Source organism: Canis lupus, chromosome 8 (assembly GCF_011100685.1).
Source record: "Canis lupus familiaris isolate Mischka breed German Shepherd chromosome 8, alternate assembly UU_Cfam_GSD_1.0, whole genome shotgun sequence".
Taxonomy (NCBI): domain Eukaryota; kingdom Metazoa; phylum Chordata; class Mammalia; order Carnivora; family Canidae; genus Canis; species Canis lupus.
Window position 1 is genome coordinate 38,681,861 of NC_049229.1, and position 26,586 is coordinate 38,708,446.

The following is a 26,586-nucleotide window of genomic DNA, read 5'->3' on the forward strand; positions in this document are numbered from 1 at the left end:
TGAACACAAGCAGGGAAGTGGCAGAGGGAGAGGGAGAAGCAGGCTCCCCACTGAGCAGGGAGCCCGATGTGAGGCTCTATCCCAGGGACCCTAGAATCAGTATCTGAGCTGAAGGCAGCCACTTAACCGACTGAACCACCCAGGTACCCTATCTTATGAGGTTTCAAGTATATCAAATGAACTTTTTCTTCAATCTTCGAGAGACAATTTTACTTCAGTTTTCTACCATGCGTGAAAGCATTATCAAATCATATTCAGACTTGTTTCATTTACCGGTAAGTAAGTTTCTTTAAAAAAAAAACCAAAACATTTTATTTATTTATTCATGAGAGACACAGAGAGAGACAGAGACACAGGCAGAGGAAGAAGCAGGCTCCTCACAGGGAGCCCAATGTGGGACTTGATCCCGGACCCTGGGATCACGCCCTGAGCCAAAGGCAGATGCTTAACCGCTGAGCCACTCAGACATCCTGGTAAATAAGTTTCAAACCAGTTCAAAGTTCAAATATGATCTTTTTCTCCATGTCTTTCCTTGCTTTTCAACTATGAGCTCTGCTAAACTTACCAAGATGTAGTAAATCATTCTTAAGTAATTCATCAGGAGTTTATTTTTGTTTTGGCCATCATTGGTGATATTATTAGGTAACTTTTATTTCAGTATTCTACGATACTCTGGAACTCATCTGAGTTCCAGAGTATAGTTAGACTATGTTGTAAGAAATATATTCTCTTATTTCTGAAGGAGATGAATTGAGGCCCTTGTTTGCAACTTCTAAATGAGCTTAGATCCTGCCAATCACTTTGGAGCCCTAACCTGCCCTCCATAACACCTGGCAGCCGGTGCAGGTCCATATAGAGCTGACCTCACAGTCTGGTGCTTTACTGAAGGCAGTGTCAGCACTTAGCTATTTCTGACCCCCACTTTGCCCTGCCCTCAAATGAGGGCGGTGGCCTTCATCCCTTTAGCTAGTTTTGCTTAGCATCTAAGCACACTTCCTGAGGCTAGAATCCTGGATTTGAATCCTAGTTCCCTGCACTTTCTAACTGGTGACTTCTGATATTTAATATTTTTGAATTTCCTCAATCGTAAAAATGTGGACAGTACTAACACTTCTTAGGGTTATTATGTGTATTATAAGAATTACTTTTTAAAGAGCATTTAGAACAGGGACACCTGGCTGGCCCAGTGGTTGAGTGGCTGCCTTTGGCTCAGCTTGGGATCCCCGGGTTCTGGGGTTGAGTCCTGCATCAGGCTCCCTGCAGGGAACCTGCTTCTCCTTCTGCCTATGTCTCTGCCTCTCTCTGGGTGTCTCTCATGAATACATAAATAAAATCTTAAAAAAAAAATAGAGTATTTAAAACAGTTTCTGGACACAGCATGGACCATGTAAGTATTTGTTAAACAAGACAAAAGTCACTGAATAGAATACTATTTTAGTTTATCACAGTCATAGTTGAGACATTTTTTCCTAAGGGATTCAGGAAAGGCCATGTCGTCAGAAGCTGATTTTCTCCAAAAGTTTTTACCATTTGATTCATACTTTAAATTAGTCCATTGAATTTCCTTGTGTTTTTTGTGAGATATTAAATTGTTCTGGAATATTGTTTTGGAATATTTCCCACATTTTGTATGCACCTATAGTTGTTCTGGAATATTTCCCACATTTTGTTCTGGAATATTCCCCACATTTTGTATGCAGCTAGCTATACTCTTATAATATCCTCACTGCTCCCTTGTCAAATACAGATTAGTGATTGATGGAGTGATTTGAAATATGTATATTAAGCACTTTTATATGCCAGACACTGTTTGGAGATGAGTCTACTGTGATAGTCAAGAAATATAAGGCCCTTGCTCTCCAGGGCCTTGTGCCTGTAGCAGATGGATCAATATGATAACTACGGTTGGCAATAAGCTCAGGGACCTTATGATGATGATTGAGAATGCTGAGAGTAGGAGGATGGCCTTTATCTGAGGTGGTCATGGAGTGTCTTTCTGAGGAGGAGACCTTTGAGCTGAGGCCTGAAGGAGAAGGCTTCAGGTGTATGAAGATCTAGGAGAAAGAGCATCCAAGCAGAAGGATTAAAAAGAGCACGGTGTTGAGAAACAGGAACAAATCCAGCATAGCTGCCACATTGTAAGAGAGGAGATGTAAGAGTAGGAGTGGGAGGCAGGGGCCAGAGTGAGAGATACTATTCTGACAAGTGATGACAAGGGTGGTTTTTTTTAAATAATTTTTTTATTGTAATAAAATAACATGAAATTTATCATTTTAACCATTTTTAAGTGTACAATTCAATGGTGTTAAGTGCATTCACATTGTAATGTAACCAGCACCACCATCCATCTTCAGAACTTTTTTCATCTAGTAAAACTAAAACTACTCCCCACCCTCCCCTTCCCCAGCCCCTGGCAGCCAGTGGTCTACTTTCTTTGTCTATGAATTTCACTACTGTACGTACCTTAAATGAGTGGAATCATATAGGATTTGCCCTTTTGTGACTAACCTCTTTCACTCTGCATTAACATCTTCTAGGTTCATCCATGTTGCAAGATGTGTTAGAATGTCCTTCCTATTTAGGGCTGAGTAATATTCCATTGTATGGACACTGCATTTTGTTTATCTGTTCATCTGTGATGACTAGTTTTAAGCAGGGGAGTGGCAAGGTCTATATCCAATGAGCTACTGGCCATTGACGTGGCATAGTGTATCATTTAAGTTGTTATAATGAGAAAGATTATTGTTTCCTCTGGAGAAAGGAAATTAACTACATGTGGGGATCTAAAGTCAGTTGTAAGCCAACAGATTGTTGAATGGAGAGCATTAAACTTGAGTGCATATTGTCATTTGGAGAGCTTTTAAAGACATAGATTTCAGATCTACCTCCAGAATTTAATGGGGGTACGTTTGGGGTTGGATCCGACTGAGAATTTATATCTCTAGCACTTGCAGCCCAGGTGATGCCAGTGATGCTGGTCCCAGGGCCACACTTTGAGAACCAGTGTTCTATAGTATCAGACATAGCATTTGACTTCAATCTGACCACAAGATTGAAAGAAAATATTTTCCTCGGATGATTTATATTATTCACTGAAATTTGTTTTAATTACTATTGAATATAGTGGATGTGCTTTGATAAATTTTTAAAATAGTATTTATCATGTTTTTGTCCTCTTGTGATAGGTATGAGTCTGTCAATGTGACAGATTTTAAGTCAAGCTGGAGAAATGGGATGGCTTTTTTGGCGGTCATTCATGCCTTACGACCAGACCTAATTGACATGAAGAGTGTGAAGCATAGATCCAACAAAGACAATCTGAAAGAGGCCTTTGGAATTGCAGAACGAGAATTTAAAATCCCCAAATTGCTTGAGCCAGAAGGTAAAGAATCTTTTTTCTTTTTGAAACAATGTCCAGTGTGAAATTGGTTTAAAAATGGCATCTATAGTGGCACCTGGGTGGCTCAGTGGTTGAGCATCTGCCTTTGGCTCAGGTCGTGATCCCAAGGGTCCTGGGATCAAGTCCCACATCAGGCTTCCACAAGGAGCCTGCTTCTCCATCTGCCTATGTCTCTGCCTTTCTCTCTGTGTCTCTCATGAATAAATAAATAAAAATCTTTTAAAAAATGGGAACTATATATAAATAAAATGGTATTATATATTTAGTCCTGAAGGGTTAAACTTAAACTCTTTACTAAATTTCATGAAATTAAGAATTCCTACCAATTTGTTAACTTCAGTAATTACAGGGATGATATGAGAGCTGAAAGCAAACAGTACTGTTATTGGAAATAATTTGAGTTTTCGTCTTAAGTTTCTTTTGTTGTGTTCTATATCACGTTCCCTTGATTCTGTTACTCTGTTCTAAAATGTCTCTAGTAAACCCGTCCTTTGAATTAAGTATTTCCCCTACCTCCTCCCCCTCAATAATGCTGAACTTCCATGAGTCCAGAAACTGCTTTTTCTGTTTCTGCCTCTATGGCTGGCTCAGCTTTGCCATGGCTGTGCTCAATATATTGTGTTGTTTTGTTAACAATGACGACAGCAAAATCTGAAATACTGGTTATATTCCAAGAGGTAATTATGTTAACTTCATAAAATTAAGATTAAGGTGATTTATTTCTTTGGAAAATCACTTTACTTTGGATTGAATTGTTTCTTAATGTACCAAAGTTTATTAAAAATCCTAGTAAGAAAAAAAAATCCTAGTAAGGTCCGTAAAAGAGGTATGTAGGATTAGTGGAGATTATAATGAACTAACAGATTAAGAGATACAAATTCTAGTCTCAGCTCCATAACCCTGGGTGGTTAGGTTAATGTGTGACTGGCTCTCCAAAACAATCTGTGTGTGTGTGAGTGTGTGTATATACTTATATAGGTCTATTACAAATATTACTAATATAAAGCACATATAGCACATAGTTTACAAATAATAATACAATATATGATACACTTTATTATAAATTCCATATAGCCTTCAAATACTTTTGTTGATTTTTGCCAAACTCTTTTTATTTTTAAAAGACATTTTTTATTTATTTGAGAGAGCAAGAGAGAGCCCAAGTTGGGGGGAGGGGCAGAGGAAGAGGGAGAGGGAGAAGCAGGCTTCCCGCTGAGCAGGGAACCCAAAGTGGGGCTCAATCCCGGGACCCTGAAATCATGACCTGAGCTGAAGGTAGATGCCTAACTGAAGGAGTCACCCAGGTGTTTCTCTGGCAAACTCATATCTATCTGCAGCCAATGTATGGCCGCAGTTGCTGGACATGTATAGTTCTGACATGAATGTTGGTGGATAATTTCCTTTACATTCACAAGGAAGTATGACAGCAAAGAAGTTTGTCACAGCTTCATTTGTACTTCAACAACATAAAGGATTTTTTGCTGAATCTAATATAGAAGAATATTTCCTCATTTTTTTGTGCTATGTGCAATTTAACAGCTCTAAGCAGGGCATACTTTTAAGCTTAACCTGCATTATTAACATTTTCTCTATCCTTTTCTTCATAATCAACAAAACAAGAAATAAAGCCCTCATTTGCTGATTCGTGTGTGTGTGTGTGTGTGTGTTTGTGGTTTGAACAGTACCGCTTCAGCCAATTCCAGTGTGAAGTCACTGAACACAGAGTAGGGAAAATATGTGCAACTCTAACATAGCATTATGTATTATGTTTTTCTATCATACAGGTACAATAGAGGTAAATAACCTCAAGAGAATAATAGTAAAATGTAGTAAAATTGTTGGGAAGTGGTGAGTTTTGAGTATCTATTACCTTTGTTTTAATATATTTTTTGATTATGCATTCATATAATCTAATTTTTAATGCTGTGTTTAACAACCAGCTCATAAAAGTGCTGAAAATCTAATAATCAGCTCTCTGAAGCTGAGCCATCTGGCTCCAGCGTAGCACTAAGTGATTGTGGCTTTGTCACTTAACTTTTGGGATTTTAAATAGCTTTATTGAGATGTAATTCACATACCATAACAATTTACCCATTTAAGTGTACAATTCAATACTTTTTCAGTTTATTAGTGAAAATTTCCAGCCATCATCATAATCAATTTTAGAACCTTTTCATCATTCTGAAAAGAATCCCATTAGCAATCTCTCCCTATCCGCCCCCCCGCCAGCCCTTGCAACCACTAATTCTTTCTCTTCCTATAGATTTGCCAATTCTGGACATTTCACATAAATGTAGTCTTTTGTAGCTGGCTTCTTTATCTTAGCATAATCCTTTCAAAGCTTATCTGTGTGGCAATATTTGTCAGTACTTCATTCTTTTTGTTTTTAGTAGGCCTTACATTTTAGAACATAAGGTTTACAGAAAAATTGGGAATATCTAGTAAGTTCCACAAAATTTTCCCTACTGTTGACATATTAGTACATTTGTTATAATTAATGAACTAATATTGATATATATATTTGTACTTTATTCACACTTCTTTAGTTTTCCCCTCATGCTCTTTTTCTTTTCAGGATTCCATCCAGAATTCTACATTACATTCAGTTTTCATGTCTTTTTTGGCTACTCCTAACTGACAGTTTCTTATACCTTTTTGTTTTGATGACCTGACAGTTTTGAGGATTACTGGTCATATATATTATAGAGTACCCCTTTGCTGGAATTTGCATTATGTCTTTTCTCACATTAGATTGGGGTTATGTGTTCTTGGGAGAAAGACCACAGAGGTAAAGTGCCATTCTTATATCATATCAGGGGAACATGCTGTCCATATTATATCTGGTGATGTTAACCTTGACCACCTGGCTGAGGTAGTATTTGTCAGGTGTCTCTCTTGTGAAGCTATTTTTTTGTTTCCATCTTCCTGTATTGCACTCTTTGGAGGGAAGTGATTCTGCATAGCTCACACATAGGAAAGTTATGTGCACTCTCCTTGAGGGCAGGTTATCTACATAAATTATTTGCAATTCTTTTGCAGGAGCTATGTCTGTTCTCTCCTGCATCTATTCACTTATCCAACCAGTTGTTTATATCAGTATGGGCTATGGACATTTTATTTTATACTTTGGGTTGTGATCTAATACTACATTGTTTTATTGCTCAAATTGAAAAAGATTTTTTAAGCCCAGAGTTTTAGCCCTTGGGAGCTCTTTCAGCTAGCTCCTGATCTTCTTTGACATATCCCCATTAGTGGTGTTCCCTCATTTGTTTTAGAACACATACTTATCTTCTGGCCCTGTAAGATAGACCAGGGTCATTTTATACATTTCCTCCCCCAATCCTGGGATCAACCTTCTCTCCAAGGAGCACTGGCTCCTTCCTTTGGAAACTGACATTCAAGGCTAAGCTCTGGGTGCTAACTGTGCTTGTTGCTATTGGTTCTTAGCCTTCTTGGACCTCAGTTGAATCAGATGATATTTCTAAATTAAAAGTTAGCCTAATAATTCCATATTTTTATATATTAGATTTGTCGTTACTTTAGTGTCAGGTGGCTTATTATTCTTGTTAACTTTCCTCTCCTTGTTTTTTCTTTCTTTCCTCTTCTTCCTTTCTTTGTCTTTTCTCTTTTCCTTTTGGCTTTTCATTATCTTTTTTTTTTTTTTTTCATTATCTTTTTTTTCTTTTCTTTGTTTTTCCTCATGTTTTGTTCTATCTTTTCTGATTGCTGGGTCGGTTTTCTGTTTTTTTTTTTTTAACAGTTTTTTCTCATTGTGATTATCTAAATCTTTATTGGTATAAAATATTTTTCCTAGTTCAGTATGTAAAAATAATTAGGCAAATAATGTCAGGATAGTATAAAAAAGGCAAATTTCCACTGTAGAAAAGATTGCCCATAATTCATTTTAAATGGCTTAAATAATAGCTTAAAATGTGAAATATATCATGATTATTTATGCAAACGAAGTGATAGTGTGTCATATTTGAATAAGAGAATTATCTTTCGACAATTTTATTAAAACAATCACAATGCATAGCTTCATATATAATACAATTTTTAAAAAGAAACATCTAGTTAAGCCAGTATAATTATTTTATGTATCTCTGAATATACTTTTACTTTTTTAGTTATACTTTTCTCAGTGAAAGAATAACTCAGCTCTTAGGGATGCTTCCTTTATTGAAACTCCACCCCTACCTTTTTATTGATACCTTTTATATGTTTATTGTATGTATTTTATTATTTGGATATGGATTAGATTCATGTTTTTTCCTCAGCCCGCTTTGAAGAGTCGTTGGGCCCAGGAAACACATTTGCTAAAGCATGCATGGTGTGTTATATTTGTTTGTTGTTTGTTTTTCTCCTAACACTGAACTCCTTGAGGGGCAGATAATGTCTTAAGGCATCTAGCATCTACTCAGGTGTCTAGCATCTACTTGTTGAATGAATAAAGTGATGAAACATATAGCCCCTATGGGCAAGAACTCAGCCTTACATACCTTGCTTGTGACCTACATTTGTTGGCTCTCTATAAATATTTGATGAATTTATTCTAACTGAATTAATAAATAAACACAAAAGATTTTCCTTTTCAGTATCTTCCTGGTTATTTTGGCAACATACCAAAAGACAACCCAAAATTATGTGTTCATTTTCTGTAGCATATTGTGATCCCTTCTTTGTGATTTTTGTGATCTATCTAATTTATTTTATGTCTGGAGAAGTTCTGCACTCAAGGAATGTATGATAATTTTACTTTGTTTAATTCAGCATTTTCCAAATTTGTTTCATCATGGTCTTTGTTACTGCAACACAAGGATTGGCCCACAGAAGTCTCTCAGTAAATATATTTGTTCCACAAATGAACAAATAAAATCTTGTAGATGTCTTGAATAAGTCTTCTGTACTACATATGCTTTTGGAAATACTTTACTGCACACTTGCTGAGACCATTTGACAGGAATGGATTCCAGTTGCTATATGTTCCTATACTCTCCACTCCTAGAGGAGTTTCCATACCATGTCTCTGGAAGGGAAAAGGCTATATTTTCTCTTTTCCACCGTCCTGGAGTACTTATGCCCTTATACAGACAACATGCATAGTGGAAATTGAGGCTGTACATGTACTACTGCCAGGATTCAATTCAGCTCTGTTTGAATCTGGATCTAAGCTCTTAGCCACTGCGCAGACATGGAAAAGAGCAACTGACCAGAGATTGCATGGCTGGCTAACTACTTTGGTTCATTTCAAGGCTGTCTTATGGCATAGCCTGTTCTTATGTAGTAATTACAGTAAATCACATTTATAGCCAATTGATAGTGTGGCATATCTTGCAGATGTGGATGTTGCTAATCCCGACGAAAAGTCAATCATGACCTATGTGGCACAATTTCTACGGTATTCGAAGGATGCAGCTGAGACTGGAGATAAAACTCAGGTATGTCCTTATAAGTATGACTCAAGCACATTTTTGTTGTACCCTACTAATGCTTAATTTTAAAAATTGAGGTATAATTTGCATATAGAACTTTAATGTGCAGTTCTATGAGTTTTGACAAATGCATACAACCATGTAAACCATGCAGCAATCATGATGTAACACATTTCTATCACCTGGAATGTACTACTTACTGTGCCTCTTTACTATCTGTACTCCCTACCCTCAGCAGCCAATATTCCAATTTCTTTCACTATAGATTAGTTTTGCCTTTTTAAAAATATTTTTAAGTTAAAAGTGGTAATTAAACTTTGCTGAGTTATCTAAAATAACTTTTACATAGGCAGTATATTAAGACAAATTAAATTTAGCAGGCTTTTGAAAAATTCTAGAGCTTTCTAATTTTTTGTCTATTTTAACAGCTTTTTTGAAATGTAATTTACATACCATAAAATTAAACCATTTAAAGTTTACAATTCAATGGTTTTCAGCGTGTTTATATAGTTGTGCAGCCATCACCGCAATCTTAATTTTAGCATATTTCCATTTTACCTGTTCTTTAGCTACACATAACTGGAATTGTATAATTTATAAAAATGGGGGCAGTGTGTTCTACTCTTCATCATTGTTTGCTGAGGTACTCTTGAATCACTATGAGACTGTCATTTGATTATTCAGTTTTTTCCTTTGACTTTCAGTCAGGTACAAATACTGTAGGTGTGAATTTCATAAAAATCACTGAGCTGCAAATAAACACTTATTCTGCTGCTGTGAAGATAAATGAGTGCTGTGAATTTAGTACACTGTTTTTTAATGTTAAAATAATATTTCTTTAAGCTACCTCCTTAGATGTGTTTACATGCGGTCATATTGTCGCATTTTATGTGTCAAATTTAGGCTGATGTTTTTCCAACTGTTAACATTTTGAGGCCTTATGCCAGATTGTTGCTGACTCTGGGACAGAGACTCAAGCTGGGACTCAGCCTTCTAATTCAGTTCAGTTATTTCTGACCTGCTGAGGAGCTACTCTTTTCTAATTAATTTTCTTATTAAAAAATAAAATGAAAAATTCAACTGTCCATGAAATCAGATGCAAAAATATATAGAAAACACTCCTGTTTTATTTTTTTTTCACTCCTGTTTTAATAGAAAGAGAAGAATAAATGAAGGTTAAAGGAGAATGGAAATAAGATGTAAAATTTTTGGCTCTATTCTCTGGCAGTAAATTTTGCTCTCAGATGTAAGCCATCAAGAATCTAAGAAAAAGAGAATTGTTGCTCATGTCCACAGGGTAGCAGAACCAAAACCTTTAGTGGCGTTTTTAGGGTCTTTCAAATGCTCATGATATTTTTTGATGTCAGTGTATTTGGGTGTAAATAGCCGTGAGTTAACCCATATTTAGATGTATTGGAAAGCAGTATTCAGATATGCCTGCTATAAATGAGTCATTTAGAATAATATTCTCTGAAATTGAGGAATAATGGAAATGGGTAAGCCCCCCCACCCAAAAAAAAATAGGGGCTTGCTTGCCCTACCTCTTTAGCACATTATGTTCAGGTGCTAGTCTCAATCCATTTTAAAATTTAAGGTGTTATGTGAACAAGCAGAATTTTTCTTTGGTGCCATGAGTCCTTGGTGTGTAATGATTGCATATTTCACTGATGTTTGAAGTTGTTAATTTTATTGTTAAAAAAAAAACTTCCAGGTCTATTTAGGGTAGAGTTTTAAATGTGTGTGTGTGAATTACAGGGCAAGATGAAAGATGCTGTGGCCTGGTTAACTCTACAAGAGAAAAAACTACAGAAAGTGCTAAAGGATTCAGAAAATGAGACCTACTCTAAAAAGTATGAAGTAAGTATGACTTTAAATAGCAATTATTTATTTGTAGCTTACTGTTAGGTAAGAGTAGAATGTTTTTGGAAAAAATCTTTCAGAGTAATTATTTAATAAATGCTAAACTAAGTTTTAGCATCAAGTTCTAGGATAGTGCTTCTCAAATTTTAATTTGCATGTGAATTACCTGGGGAATTTTATTAAAATGCAGATTCTGGGGCCCCTGGGTGGCTCAGTTAAGCCCTTGCCTTCTGCTCAGGTCATGATCCCAGGGTCCTGGGGCCAAGCTCCACATCAGGCTTCTTGCCTGATGGGCAGCCTGCTTCTCCCTTTCCACCACTTGTGCTCTCTTGTGCGCTCTCCCTCTCCCTCTCTCAAATAAATAAATAAATAAATAAATAAATAAAATCTTCTGAAAAATTAAAAAATGCAGATTCTAATTTGGTAATTCTGGGGTGGGACCTGAGATTCTGCATTTCCAGGTGATGCTGATGCTTGGTCCTCATGGTACTTGGAATAGTAAGCCACTCTAAGTGGGCTGTGGCAAGCTGGTCTGTGAGTCCCATCACCAGTTTTTGTAAATACAGTGTTATTGGTGTAGAGCCATGTCCATTACGGTATTGTCTGTGGCTGCTTTTGCACTACAACACCAGAATTAAGTAGTGGCAATGGAGACCATATGGCCCTCAAGCCTAGAACATTTACTATCTTGCCTCTTATAGTAAAACTTCTCTAGTCTCCACTCTAGAGCAGATTGAATATTGAAAGGAAAAAAGATCAGGAAATCAGAAATGAAACCAACCCCAAAATATAACAGTAAGGATCTCGATCAAGGTGTGCTTTGAAGAAAAATGGCAACTGTTATTGTCATCATGTTTGAACCTTCGCTTTGTACCAAGTGCCTGGCTGACAAGCATTTTATGTGTCACAGCATCTTACTGAGTGTGGGATTGTTATTCCAGTTTTACAGATGAAGACAAGACTTAGAGGCACTAAGTGACTTGTCTGAGGTCACTTAACTACTGAGAGGTTAGAGATGGGAATTGAGTGAAGTCTAGCTTTGAAGCCTTAGCTCTCTTTATGTCCTGGCACTTCGCCGGGTTAGGAAGTTATCCCCTGTACTATTTTGAAAGAGACTAACAGGAGCCAAGGTGAGCATTCATCAGCCCTGTTTCGTAGAACCCACTGTCTCTGCAGCTCTGCTCCCCACCAGTCTTCTGTCCTGAGTAAAGGAGACATACTGTCCTGTGCCTGCACAACACTCAGCACCTCCACGCTCGGTTTCCTTCCCTATCTAAGGGAGTTGGATGAATCCAGCCTTTCTGACACTACCATTCAGAGGATCGTGTGACTTTGCTGGCAACAGCATTCTTTTTGGTTTAGAGGCATCAGGAGAGAGATAGGACATTCTCATCTTCCTTCCATCTGAACTGCATTGGCTTTTTTGCTTCTTCTATCTTTGTTCTGGCCTGATTTGTTTTTGTTTTTTTCAAAGATTTTATTTTATTTATTAATGAGAGACACAGAGAGAGAGAGAGAGAGGGGCAGAGACACAGGCAGAGGGAGAAGCATGCTCCATTCAGGGAGCCCGATGTGGGACTCGATCCTGGGACTCCAGGATCATGCCTTGAGTCGAAGGCAGGCGCCAAACCATTGAGCCACCCACGGATCCCCTGATATGGGGTTTTTTAGTTTAGTTTTGTTTTGTTTCTAAGATTTTATTTATTTCGGGGGTGCAGGGAGAGCATGCAAGGATGAACAGGGGGAAGGACAGAGGGAGGGAGAGGAATAAGCAGAGTCTCCACTAAGTGTGGAGCCTGATTTGGGGAGACCGACTTGGGGCTCAATCTCAGGACCCTGCGATCATGACCTGAGCTGAAGTCAAATGCTTAACCAACTGAACTGCCCAGGTGCCATTGGCCTGATTTTTTTTTTTTTTTACTGACAAGATTATAAGCATCCACTGGAAGTGCTTTGCTCTCACACATGTATTTGATTTACTAATGTACCATAGATTCAGGTTTCTTAAATAAAAGCCTTCATGAAGTTATTAATGATCAGAAAGAATTATAGTAATTATTCCTCAGTCTGCTTGTAAAACTTAATCTTTAAAAAATTTTTCATTTATTTATTAAAGTAAGCTTTATTCCTGACATGGGGCTTAAACTCATGACCCCAAGATCAAGAGTTGCACGCTCTTCTGATTGAGCCAGCCAGATGCCTCAACTTAAGGGGCACCTGGGTGGCTCAGTCAGTTAAGCATCTGCCTTTGGCTCAGGTCATGATCTCAGGTCCTGAGATCCAGCCCTGGCTCTGGCTCCTTGCTCAGCGGGGAGTCTGCTTTTCCCTCTCCCTCTGCCTGGCCCCCTCCGTGCATGCTTTCTCTCTCTCTCTCTCTCTCTTAAATAAATGAATAAAATCTTTAAAAAAATAAAATTTAACTTAAAGTGCTGCCAATTATTGTGAATAATGTTTGAGATAATATTATGGAATTGAGGACTCTTAAATACTAATATTTCACACAAATATGAACCAAGGAAAGCTTTATTTATTAAATTTTTGAGAGCAGGAACAAAGTATTTTCTAAAGTCTGTATAAAATGACTTGAGAAGAACTGGCTCAACTGCAGTTAATCATGGACATGTTTACAAGTGATAACTTTTGCCATATAGTTCTCACTTCCACTCATTCTTATTTTGTTGTGGATACATATTTGAAGAGGACTAACAAAGTCACATTTTCTGTGTGGCATCATGAGTTGTCCTCTCGAGCTGGGTGACGTTGCCACTCTATTCCAGTAAAAATCCATCAGTACTGACACAAGATACAAGCTGTGACCTGTGGTTACTCTGATGGCACTCAAATGATCAGGGTGCACTGCAGAAGGTTTCCAGATCAGTGAGAGGATCTTGAATTCAGGGAATTTTACCTTCATCTAAGTAAAAATTTAAACATAATCTATAGCTATAGACCTTAAAATAGTGGATTACAGTTAATGAACTGATCTAAAATTTCTGTCTTTAAAATATTATCCTGATTGTAGATTCTGCTGTCCTTTTTGGAGTCATTCAATGAAGAAAAAAAGCCCTTTTTGGATATCCTGCCAATAAAAAGGAATCCGGTTGAACTGAGTGAAGATCAGTTACAGTTGAGAGAAGCCTGGGATGGCCTCAACTACCAGGTTACTGTGTTATATTGATTAGAAGAACATTTTCAAGAGGCAGCTTTGTTTGTTGGATGATTACTTTAGGCTTTCATGAGGAATTCTGTAAGAGTAGATGCTGCATCAGAAACTTGGGAGAGTGTTCTTTTATTTTCTCCATGGCATCATTTGGGTAGTGGTTGATGTTTAGTAGGAATTTATGGGATTCTGCTTAGAGAAACTGCCTAGTTTTTATAAACTAAACTAACTTTTTATAAACTAGCAAAATTTTTCTATTTGCCATCAATGATTGGTTTGCCACAGTAGATTATCCATACTCTGATCAACTTACAGCCTCATCTCTACTTTGGACACTATTAATAGATGCCTGAAGGGGGTTAGGGACAAGCCTAGAGAGAATGTGTGAAGATGAATGTGTATGTGTGTCTGAATATATTGGTATGATTTTAGTTGTTTGCAATTTATTGAGATTTGTGGTATGACCCAGGGCATAGTGCATGTTGGTGTACATGTCATTTACAATTGAAAAGAATATGTATTCTATAGTAATTTGATACAGCATTTTATAAATATCAGTTAAGATATGGTGGTTGATAGTGTCAGATTATCTGTGTTTTGATTGATATTTTGCTTGGTTGTTCTATCAATTGCTGAGAAATTGCTGTTAAGATCTATAGGATCCTTCCTTTGATTCTGTCAAATTTTGTTTAATGTATTTTAAAATTTTGTTATTAGTTGTGTACATTCATGGTTATGTCTCCCTGATGAATTGACACTTTTATTATTATGAAATATTCCTGTTTATCTCTGGTAATATTGTTTTTCTTAATGTATATTTAATCTGTTATCAATATTATCACTCCAGTCTTATGCTGACTTAGTGGTACATCTTTTTCCTTCATTTATTTTCAATCTATTTGAGTCTTTATATTTAAAGTGTATCCCGGGATCCCTGGGTGGCGCAGGGGTTTGGCGCCTGCCTTTGGCCCAGGGCGCGATCCTGGAGACCCGGGATCGAATCCCACATCGGGCTTCCGGTGCATGGAGCCTGCTTCTCCCTCTGCCTGTGTCTCTGCCCCTCTCTCTTTCTCTCTCTGTGACTATCATAAATAAATAAACATTTAAAAAAAATAAATAAATAAAGTGTATCCCTTATGGGCAGCATATGATTGGATCTTGCTTTCTTATCCATTATGATCATTTCTGCCTTTTAATTGGAGAGTTTAGTCAGTTAATATTTAATGGAATTATTGATATGGTTCAACTGAGGTATGTATACCATTTTATTCTTTTTTTTCTGTTTATTTCTTCTATTTTCTTTTTATCTCTATTCTTTTCCTGCCTTGCTTTAGATCATGTTAATATTTTTAGAATTTCATCTTAATTTATCTATTGGCTTTTTGGCTCTACTGCTTTCTAGCAGATTTTTAGTGAGATTACAATGTACATTTTAAAAATTTTACAGTCTACTTATATAATTTTTAAGTTATCATACAACTTCTTATGTAGAAATCTTGCAATTAAATTGATTCATTTGTCATACTTTATGCTATAGTTGCTTTATATATAAGTATATATGCCACAAACATGTTTTTTTTCTTCTTCTTTTTTTTTTTTTAAGATTTTATTTATTTATTGAGAGACACAGGGAGAGGGAGAGAGAGGCAGAGACACAGGCAGAGGGAGAAGCAGGCTCCATGCAGGGAGCCCGACGTGGGACTTGATCCCAGAACTCCAGGATCATGTCCCAGGCTGAAGGCAGGCACTAAGCCACTGAGCCACCCGGGCTGCCCCCACAAACATATGTTTTAAAGTCCCTAAGACCGTGTCATAAATCTTAGCTAAAAATAGTCATACATTTTAAAGCTATTAAGTGAAAAAAAGCTTTTATATTTATCTAGATGTTTATCATTTTTAATGTTCCTCATCCCTTTCTAGAGATTTGAGTTTTCATCTGAACTCATTTTTTTTCAGCCTTAAAACTTTTTTTAGCTTATCTTATAATGCAGGTCTGGGGGAACAAATTCTCTTAGTTTTCTTTGATTTGTGAATGTCTTTATTTTGCCTATATTCTTTTTTTTATCTTTAAGATTTATTTATTTATTTTAGAGAGAGAGGAAGAGAGAGAGAGTGCAGGCCGAGGGCAGAGGGAGATAAAGAGAATCTCAAGTGGACTCCCTGCTAAGTGTGGAACCAGATGTGGGGCTCTACCTCATGATCCTGAGATCATGACCTGAGCTGAAATCAAGAGTCAGATGCTTAACCGACTGAGCCACCTAGACATTCTGCCTTCGTTCTTTTTTTTTTTTTTTTTGACATCTTTATTGAGGTATAATTTATATACCATACAATTCATTCAACTGAAATGGATAAATTAAATGATTTTTGGTGAATTTACAAAGTTGCAACAAAGATTTTATGGTCCGCAAGTCAAAAATACTCTGGCCCTGGACAAGTTTGTTGATCCCTGCTCAAGTCTCTTGGCTGTCAGGAGTGCTAGTCTGTTTCCAGAATATATTTTTCACATCATTTATGAAGGGTGTTAAATAGTCTAGTAGCTTAAACGAGCCGCCTTCTCCGAGTACCTAATTTGGGGAGAACTGGCATAGTTCTGGAAACCTTCGCACCAAGTGGCAGGTGTCATCACGTCCTCAACTTATTCTTATCACAGCTTTGAAACTGACCTTTGTGAGGTGTAGGAGCTCTTGGTTACAGATCCTCAACAAAATGGAAGGAAAGGAAGAAGATATTGTGTATGGAGTTCATGATGTTCCCAGGCCACAAAGACCTGGCCTAATTTTATTGAATATGCTTTGGAAAAAGTACCCACAATAATGAGAAAAACCATTAAAAAAACTATTTTGCAAGAGTAAGTGCTGCAAATTGATAATAGCTTGAAAATTCATTCCTTCGTAGATGTAATACAGCTCATTGCCTTGGTGTGGCAAATTAGACATATTATTTTTAAAGTCATCAGGTGTATACCATCTAGACAGTTTCTGGTTCAGTTGTTTGAGCATATAGTTACCTCAAAACATCACAGTAAATGGTTTCATTTTGAGCCAGTTATGTAAAATAGCAGTATTATGTTATTTTGACCTGACAGGATCAGGTCAGATCAGATACAAATTTTCAACCAAATTCAAAAGTAATTTCCCAAACTAGAAAGTATGGAGCCATTTTTTTTTATGGTAAATGAGAAAGAAAAGAAATAAAAGTTAAATATCACCTTCTATCTTTCTTCTTCTGACCATTACATAAAGTACAGTCCTCAGGCAAAAAGCACACATTCTGTTTCATTCAAAATATATACAGCTTTCTTTCAGTTGTAGAAAGATCATCAGTTGAATTAGAGCTATTGCTTTTAGCCTCTCTTTTACTCATTTATCAACTTTCTGCCTTATTTTATTTTGGCAAATGCACAAATAATTTGGATATAATAAAAGCACATATTAAAAATTCATAATAATGAAAACTTGTTTTTCTTTATTTTCCAAGTGAAGGCTTAATTGCATATACTTAGTGATTTAAAATTGTAGTGTTGCCTGTTGCCATATGCCGTTTGAGAAGAGAAACTTGCAAGCAATCAAAGCAAAACAAAATACTACATGGTATTACTTACATGTGGAATCTTTTAAAAAAAAGTCAAATTCATAGAGATAGCGAGTAGAAAATTAGTTGTCAAGGATGGAGCATAGAGGGAATAGAAGTTGGTAAAAGGGTACAAACTTTCAGCTGAGTTGAGTAAGGTCACGTGATGGCCAGACTTGGTAACACTGTATTCTATCACTGAAATTTGCTAAGAACGTTCAATTTAAATGTTCTCACCAAAAAAAAAAAAAAAAAAAAAAAAAAGATAAATATGTGAAGTAATGGATGTGTTAATTAACTAGATAGAGGGGATCCTTCTGCAATGTATATGTGTATCAAATCACCGAGTTCTACATTTTAAATCTTATGTCAATTATATCTCAATAAACCTAAAAAAAGAGCAAAAGATGTAAAAAGTATAATATTTAATGCTTCTAGTTTATGAATAGTTCCATTTGACTGCCTTAAAGAAGCCTAGCTTTTTCCTCATTTAACATCTTTATACTTGGGTATTTGCTTTTATATGTTTCTTTTTGATATTTCCCTCACATATGGTGGTGTCTGATAAATGTTTTTCAATTAGTGATGAATCAGATAACCCTATTCTTTTAAAAATGTAATCTTGCTTTTTTCTTTCCTCGATTTAAAATTAATTTAACTTTAAGAATAGTGGCAATTCATTTAGTAGAACTATAATGGAAAGAGAAATACAGATTTAAAACTCATACTTTTTTAAAAAAAACTCATACTTTCATTAGAGCAAGTCATTTGAGTGAAACAAATTCTAATTTGTGCTTGATCTTCATGGGGGTGGATGGAATGAGAATGCTACAAAAGCCATAATATAACTGTGTGAGTTCAGATAAAAAAAAAAAAAACACTCAAAAGCAAACAAACAAAAGCACACTCCTAAATGGGGTCCTCATGAAAGGAGGTGGTCTCAGAGCATTTTTATCATGCTTAAGAATTCTGGGCATCTATGTTCATCTGTTCTGTTTCTTAAATTCCACATATGAATGAAATCATATAGTATTTATTGTTCCCTGACTTATTTTACTTAGTATAATATTCTCTAGCTTCATCCACATTATTGCAAATGGCAAGATTTCATTCTTTTTATGGCTGAATAATATTCCATTGTGTAGAATATCACATCTTATTTATCCATTCATTAGTCAATGGACATTTGGGCTCTTTCCATAATTTGACTATTGTAGATAATGGTGCTGTAGACATTGGGGTGTGTGTATCTTTAAACAGCATTTCTATATTCTTTGGGCAAATACCTAGTAATGCAATTACTGGATCTTAAGGTGGTTTTATTTTTAACTTTAAAAAAATTATTAATTTATTTGAGAGAGAGAAAGATCGCACAAGTGAGGAGAGGGTTGGAGGGACAAGCAGAATCCCAACTGAATGCAGAGCCAAACTTGAGGCTTGATTCTAAGAGTCTGGGATCGTGACCTGATCCAAAGTCAGAGGCTTAACCGACTGATCTACCCAGGCACTTCTCTATTTTTAACTTTTTGAGGAACCCTAATACTGTTTTCCAGAGTGGCTGCATCAATTTGCATCCCCACCAACAGTTTAAGATTTCCCTTTCTCCATCTCCTTGCCAACACCTGTTGTTTCCTGTGTTGTTAATTTTAGCCATTCTGACAGGTGTGAGGTGATATCTCATTGTAGTTTTGATTTATATTTCCCTAATGATGAGTGATGTTGAGCATTTTCTCATGTGTCTGTTAACCATCTGGATGTCTTCTTTAGAAAAATGTCTATTCGTGTCTTCTGCCTGTTTTTAAACTGGATTATTGGTTTTTTTGTGTGTTGAGTTTGATAAGTCTTTACAGATTTTGGATACTAGCCCTTTATCAGATATGTTATTTCCAAATATCTTCTCCCATTCTGTAGGTTGCCTTTAAGTTTTGTTGATTGTTTCCTTTGCTGTGCAGAAGCTTTTTATCTTGATTAAGTCCCATTAGCTTATTTTTGCTTTTGTTTCCGTTGCCTCAGGAAGTTAAGAAACAAAACAGATAAACATGGGGGGAAGGAGGGGAAGGGGAGAGAGAAACAAACCAGAAAACAGACTCTTTTTAAGTAATAAGATTTTATTTATTTATTTCAGAGAGAGAGAGAGAGAGAGAGCGAGAGAGCACAAGTGGAGGGAAGGGCAGAGGGAGGACAAGCAGACTTCCCTGCTGAGCAGGAAGCCTGATGCAGGACTCAATCCTAGGACCCTGGGATCATGACCTGAGTCAAAGGCAGATGCTTAATCGGCCGAGCCACCCAGGTGCCCAGGACACACGCTTAAGGATAGAGAACAAACAAGGTTCTTGGAGGGGAGGTGGGCAGGAGCATGGGTTAAATGGGTGATGGGGATTAAGGAGGGCACTTACTTGTGACAAGCACTGGGTGTTATGTGATGGATCACTGAATTCTACACCTGAAGCTGATATTACAGTTACTGTTAACTGGGATTTCAACATTTCAAATAAAATAATACAAATAAAAATTTGAAAGACAAAAAATAATTAAAAATTAAAAAAAAAAATTCTGGGCATCATTGTGGAATCAGTGTTCTTCCAGGGTCTTCCCTGAGCCCATCTGTCTGGCTCTGTTATATTGCTGACCACACTTAACTGTAATCATGTACTTTGCTTCCCCCACCAGGTGGTTCAGGCAAGATCTGTGTTTTCTTTATATTTATCTGATTGACCCTCAGATGTAGAGGGTTGTGTTAAACTTACTCTTCCCTTCATGGCACATGGGTCTGGGCAAGTCCCTACTCTAACTTTTATTCACTTGTTTAATTTGTGTTTATGTCTTTCTACACCCATGCCCTCCTTCCATTTCCCTTTCTCCTTTGGCCAATCTCTTGATGTGGTTAATGCGTATCTTTTTTTTTTTTTTTTTGTATGTTCTTTCAAAATGCATATTATATTTCTATGCTCATATATTTTTAAGTTGTGTAAATTGATGTTATATATTTTCTATTTCTTAAATTTTTGAGCACGTATATTTAAAATGCCCCAGTGTTCACATGTAGATACATCTAATTTGTGTCTAACTGCTCCACTGTCCTCTGTGGTGTGCAACCACTGCATGTCCCTTCTCCATTCTAGAAGCCTTTATATCTCTATCAGCTCTTAACACAACAGATTTTTAGTAAATGTTTACTGAGTGAGTGAATGAATGAATAAATGACTGTGGGAGTGAGTTTTAATGGTGCTTAGGGGGGAAAAATCCAGGTGGAAGGGACAGCAAGAGTGAACACCTTGGGAATGCAGTCAATGTTTGGGGAAATAAGTAGTTGTCATTTGTATGACTCATGTGCCTGTAGGGAGTGGTGGGAAGGCTGAGGAAGTAAGAGGTTGAAAGGTTTTATTTATTTATTGGGGGCAGGGTGCAGGAGGAGGGGGAGAGAATCCCAAGCAGACTCTGCTGAGTGAGGAGCCTGACTCTGGGCTCGATCTCATGACCCTGAGATGACCTGAGCCAAAACCAAGAGTCAGATGCTCAACCGACTGAGCCACCCAGGTGCCCCTGAAGAAGTAAGTAAACTTTAGAAGAGTGTCTACTGAAGCACATATTTTTGTTTTTTCAGATTAATGTGTGGAAAACAGAGCTGAATCATGCCTTGCCCTCACCACTGCATCAAATCGAAGCCTGGCTCCAGGAGATAGAGGGGCTTATAGATGAAGATTTGCCAGCTTCCCAGGATTACTGTGAAGCCATGGCTCTAATACAAGAGAAAATGACTTTAATCAAGGTTGGAAAATAAAAAAGAAACATGGAAAAAAAATCCATGCTTTGTTAGGGACTGTTCTTGAGGAACACTTTGCCCTAGGGAGAAAGGAAAGAAATAGAATGGGTATTTGAGGATGGTTTGGAATGATTCCCTTGGAGATTTTTGGGAGCCAGAGATACCTTTACTTTCTTCATGGGCATTGTGCCAGTTCAAGGTGGAAACAATAAGGTAGAATCTAGTAAGTTCTAAAGCAATTGTAAAGCCCAACCAAAGAAGAGGGAGGAGAATGGTTTACAATGTGAGAGATTGGGTTCTCACTAAAATGTCATGAAGGAATTTGATATGTGACATTTATAGCATGTGAACCCACAAACGAATGGAAAAGAAATCCAAAAACAAAAGATTTTGATAATGCTTTTACCAAAGAGACTACAGTCTGCCTCTCTGTAAAATGAGCCAGTTTAATGCATTTTTGATGAATACTTATTTTCAGTTTTTGTAAAAAAAGTAAGGGCTTTATGTTTTTTTTTTTTTTTTTTGAAAAAGATGCAGTGCATGCCCAGAACAAATGAGATTAACAAACCCCCAATTACAATGCTTGGCAATAAGTCTGGTTCATGTCATGCTAAATTTCTTTTCAGAATCTGATGGATAAATTTGATTGTAATTCGAATACTCTTCTGACATTTGAAAATAGAGATGAAGAACATTTGCCACTGGTACCACCTAAGAAATTGGAGGAAATGAAAGGACGGTTTGTAATGCTACCACTTCACAACTGTCGATACCATTCATGTTTGAGCACTAACATGAAGCTATAGGGATGAGAAAATTAGAGATTTTTAGATAATTTCTGACAAGTATGCTTTAAATCTTGATTAATAGTACCTTCTTCACATTTTATGTAACAGTAACATTATAACATGCTACCATACTTCCTCTTTTATTGGATGGTAGGATATGGATGGTGGGAAAAAGTTCTGGACATGGAGTCCGAGCTCCGTACTGAATTTTGATGAAGTTACTTACTCATTTACAAATGAGCATGTATCCTCATTTGTACATATAGGATAATGATAATCACCCTGTTCGTGTTTCACAAGGATACTGGGTGAAGTGGGAGGAGGTATCTGAAAGCACTTTGTAAATTCCAAAATACTATAAATATAGAGATTATTTAATTGCTGTTGTCCACATCATCTTCTCTTTTCTCATCATTTGTAAGTAACTTATTAGAATAATAAGAGGGTGTTAGCCTTAATAATGAAAGCTGTTTTAATATGTAAATGTTTGAAATTATAGTTGCATTCAGTTATATGAAAGTTTACAAATGTAGTAAAATATTTTGGAGATTAACATTTATTGCAGGATTTTTTTCAGTAGGAGAATAGTTTCTCCAGAAAATGTTGTATTATATGTTTCCATCTCAGAAATAGTTATTTTATATTTAGCCACAATGTTTGTTTACTTTGTTTAAAAAAAAAGATTTGGGGCACCTGACTGCCTACTTGGTAGAGCATGTGACTCCTGATCTCAAGGTCATGAGTTCAAGCCCCCATATTGGGTATTGTAGAGCTTACTTTAAACAAAACAAAACAAAACCAGAAGAAGATTTGAGTATACATCTGAGTTCCATGTGTTTAAAATAAAAAGCCAAAGAACCAATATTTTAGAAATGCCAAACAGATTACTTGCATTTGGACAATACTATTAGGTTAAATTCTGAAACCTGCAATATTTTCCAGAATCAACAACATTTCGGGGAAAAAACTCATTCCACGTCTAGAATTTCATTACTATAAGTGCTCAGTTCTTGGTTTGCTAGATGAATTGAAATTAAAATTGGATGTTTGGAACATCAAATATGGGAACAAAGCATCTGTGGAATTGTTGCTGGAAGACTGGCATGTAAGCTGCTTTATTTTGTGTCTTAGAAAAGTATTCTGCATGTCTGGGAGCTGGGTTTGCATTCTTCCTTGGCACAATTTCCCTTCACCTTTTCAGATTTTGAGATGAGTTTTCTTGGTAGCTTTCATTAGCTTAAAATTGCCTGGAGAACAGAATTACAGGTAGTCAAATAACAGACATTGGGAGGAGTAAGAAAGAGAAAACAGCATTATTTATCTCAGCAGGAGAGAGTCAATTAGCCAGGCTAATTAACATAATAGGAAAAGTTTCAATGTTATTTTCATTAACAATTCCAACTTTCACTTACTGGATGTCTTGTTTAATATTTTTTCCCTCTCAGATTCATAGTTTCATTCAAAAATTAATATATTTTTAGAACATTTGGTCTTAGCCTTTCAAGTTGTAGGAGTGGGAAAGACAGTGCCTTTTGTCTTGAGGCATTTTTTTGGAGAGAGGGTTTAGCTCTTGCAATTTATAGGGAAAAAATGTTGCAGTGATTTAAATATAAACATGTTCATTTGTAAATTAAAACAAAAGCATCCTAGAAATGTCATTTCTACAGTTAGGACTTATCATTCTTTCTATTTCCCTCTTTGGAATGAGAGACCAAAAAGAAAAATCCCAAGATTTCGGTGTAAAAATTGAAAAACAAGATGGCAAGCGATTTATTTACAATTAATGATTTTTAAAAAAATTTTTAAATTTATGATAGTCACACAAAGAGAGAGAGAGAGGCAGAGACACAGGCAGAGGGAGAAGCAGGCTCCATGCACCGGGAGCCCGATGTGGGATTCGATCCCGGGTCTCCAGGATCGCGCCCTGGGCCAAAGGCAGGCGCTAAATCGCTGCGCCACCCAGGGATCCCACAATTAATGATTTAAACACTACATTCCTGGGGCACGTGGGTGGCTTAGTCAGTTAACCATCTGCCTTTGGATGAGGTCATGATGGAGTCCCATGTTGGGCTCCCTGCTCGGCTCTCTCTTGCTATCTCTGATTCTCTCTTAAACAAAAAAATTTTTTAAATAAACACTGTGCATTCATGAATAGAAGGCATCATTTGAAATTAGACTAGATTTTGAATATCTTTCTTTCTTTGATTTTTCATTTTTCCATTTAAATAATCATACCATTAGTGCCTAATAAGTGTAAAATAAATAGGAGCTTTTAATTAACTCTCTTTTTCCAAGGCAGAATTTGCTTGCATAGGACACATAATTTGACTATTGGTCGTTTCTCAAATGTTTTTGTGTGATGGATGGTATCTATTTACAACATACTCTAATATTGCTAATAAAAATTATTCAATATTAATAATATAAGAAGTAAGAGAAACTGATATAAATGATGCAATATTAATAAATGTGTGAAATAGGAGATTTTGAAAATTCTATACTTAACTTGCCTTTTCCCACAGGAGGAAAACCACTGTAGAACCGTATCACTGCAGTAAGATAATCTTTGTCAGGTCTCATACCTACATAGTATTCATACTTGTATTTCTATCTCCTAGGTCTTAACTGTCTTTCTCCATGAACTGCTCTTCTTTTCTACCCAAATATATAGTATTAAAACCTTAAAGAAATTTTGGTGCCTAAGTGCTTCATCAATATTTATGTCTTTATATAAATGTCTTAGCTCATTTTTAATAGTAAAAAACTGTCAATATATTTTTTCCTTTCCCCTCCCAGAAATTTATTGAAGAAAAAGAGTTCCTAGCTCAACTTGAATCTTCCTTTCAAAAATGTGAAGAAATCCATAAAAATTTAGGTAAAGCCATACAGTTATTTTTTGATGGAATCACTTAAAAGTAGCATTTTCCATTTCACTTTCTTTATACCTTAATGTTCTAGAAATTGGTTTTACATATGTGTTTTGTTTGGAAAATTCTTGCATTTACTTTTAATATTGTCGGAGTACATATTTATTTTACCACTGTCAATTAATATGCAAATATTTTTTCTTAACAGTATTTTATTAATAATAAACTGTTTTCTGAGATTACTTTCTTGTTTTGTCACCGTTATAGCTGGACAACATCAGGATATTAGTGAACAATATACAGCGGTGGAACATAACATTTGTATGTATAGAAAAAATATATATAATGTGAAATCCACTCTACAAAAAGTTCTGACATGTTGGGCTACTTATGTGGAAAATCTTCGCTTACTCAAGGCTTGTTTTGAGGAGACAAAGAAGGAACAGATGAAAGAGGTATTTTCATTTTCAGTCTACTGGTGCCTCCTCAATTTTACTTTCTTTTTTTCATTTTGTTTGGAGATCTTCATTTTCAATCCAAAAATGAGAGGCCAGGGAACAGTAAGCATGATTCATAGCAAAATTCTTCAAGGTGTTGAAATGAGTTTAGTTTCTTTCTAATATAATTGCCGAAAGGAAGTTTTCTTCTGATCACAGGTTTACACACACACACACACACACACACACACACACACAGTATAGCTTTTGAAAGATATATTGCTAAATTCTTTGGAAAGAAATAAAAGACTGGGAGTATTTGATAGCTTATAGATAGGTAATAAAATAAATTGATATTTTAAAAAGTTTTATTTTCCATTTGGGTGAATACCTTTCAGCTCTAAAATCTACTTGAGTTTCTAGAGGAAGAAAATGCAAAATATCTCAGACCTATGTGGAGAGACATGGAAGAAATTTCAATGTAATTCATGATTGTTTTCATTTGCTAGTCATGTAAAAATCGGTTTTATGATTATTCTCTGAGGTCGCTTTTCTTTCTTTCATTTGTTTTCCTCTGTTGCATATGGATATAGACAGCCTCTCAGATTAAACATTTTCCAAATAGAAGGTAAAGGTGCTCAGCTGAAAATGGGCTGTTTATGTGAAAGTAAAATATGTGTTAAGTATAGGAATGCAAAAAGCATACTTGAGGGATTAGTGAGTCTTTCTTCCTGTCAGCTATAGTGATACTAGCAATCCAAATCTTTGACTTTCAACACTTCTTCTAAGATATTTTTTTAAGTTTTTATTTAAATTTTAGTTGGTTAACATACTGTGTAATATTAGTTTCATTGGTACAATATAGTCATTCAACACTTTCATACAGCATCCAGTGCTCATGAAGACAAGTGCCCTCCTTAACTTCTCTCACCTATTTCCCCCATCCCCCAGCCCTCTCCCCCTCTGGTCACCATCAATTTGTTCTCTATAGTTAAGAGTTTGTTTCTTGGTTTCTCTCTTTCTGTCCCTTAGCTCATTTGTTTCTTAAATTCCACATATGAGTGAAATCATATGGTATTTGTCTTTCTCTGCCTAACTTATTTTGCTTAGCATAATATTATTTAGCTCCTTCCATTAAAGATCTTTTATGAAAATTCACATAACTGAGAAAAATAACACATTAAGCCTTGCAGTTCCCAAACTCTGTGCTGAGGTACTCTGAATTGCCAAAGAGGACTTTCAAGATAATTTAAATTTTGAGGGAGACACTGTATCAGTCTGTTGGATATCATGCAGCAAAAAACTA

The 26,586-nt window shown here is 36.2% G+C and overlaps 1 protein-coding gene across 4 annotated transcripts in view; it reads left to right on the forward strand.

The window, feature by feature from the left end:
- SYNE2 (spectrin repeat containing nuclear envelope protein 2) overlaps positions 1 to 26,586 on the forward strand; it is a 268,443-nt gene that overhangs the window by 31,223 nt on the left and 210,634 nt on the right. For all 4 annotated transcript variants that reach the window (XM_038544908.1, XM_038544909.1, XM_038544910.1 and 1 more), the window contains exons 7-15: positions 3,186 to 3,382; positions 8,738 to 8,838; positions 10,588 to 10,689; positions 13,715 to 13,852; positions 21,030 to 21,194; positions 21,815 to 21,927; positions 22,919 to 23,081; positions 24,773 to 24,851; positions 25,111 to 25,298. In XM_038544908.1, the coding sequence (XP_038400836.1) occupies positions 3,186 to 3,382; positions 8,738 to 8,838; positions 10,588 to 10,689; positions 13,715 to 13,852; positions 21,030 to 21,194; positions 21,815 to 21,927; positions 22,919 to 23,081; positions 24,773 to 24,851; positions 25,111 to 25,298 (1,246 nt within the window). The remainder of the gene's footprint in view (positions 1 to 3,185; positions 3,383 to 8,737; positions 8,839 to 10,587; positions 10,690 to 13,714; positions 13,853 to 21,029; positions 21,195 to 21,814; positions 21,928 to 22,918; positions 23,082 to 24,772; positions 24,852 to 25,110; positions 25,299 to 26,586) is intronic.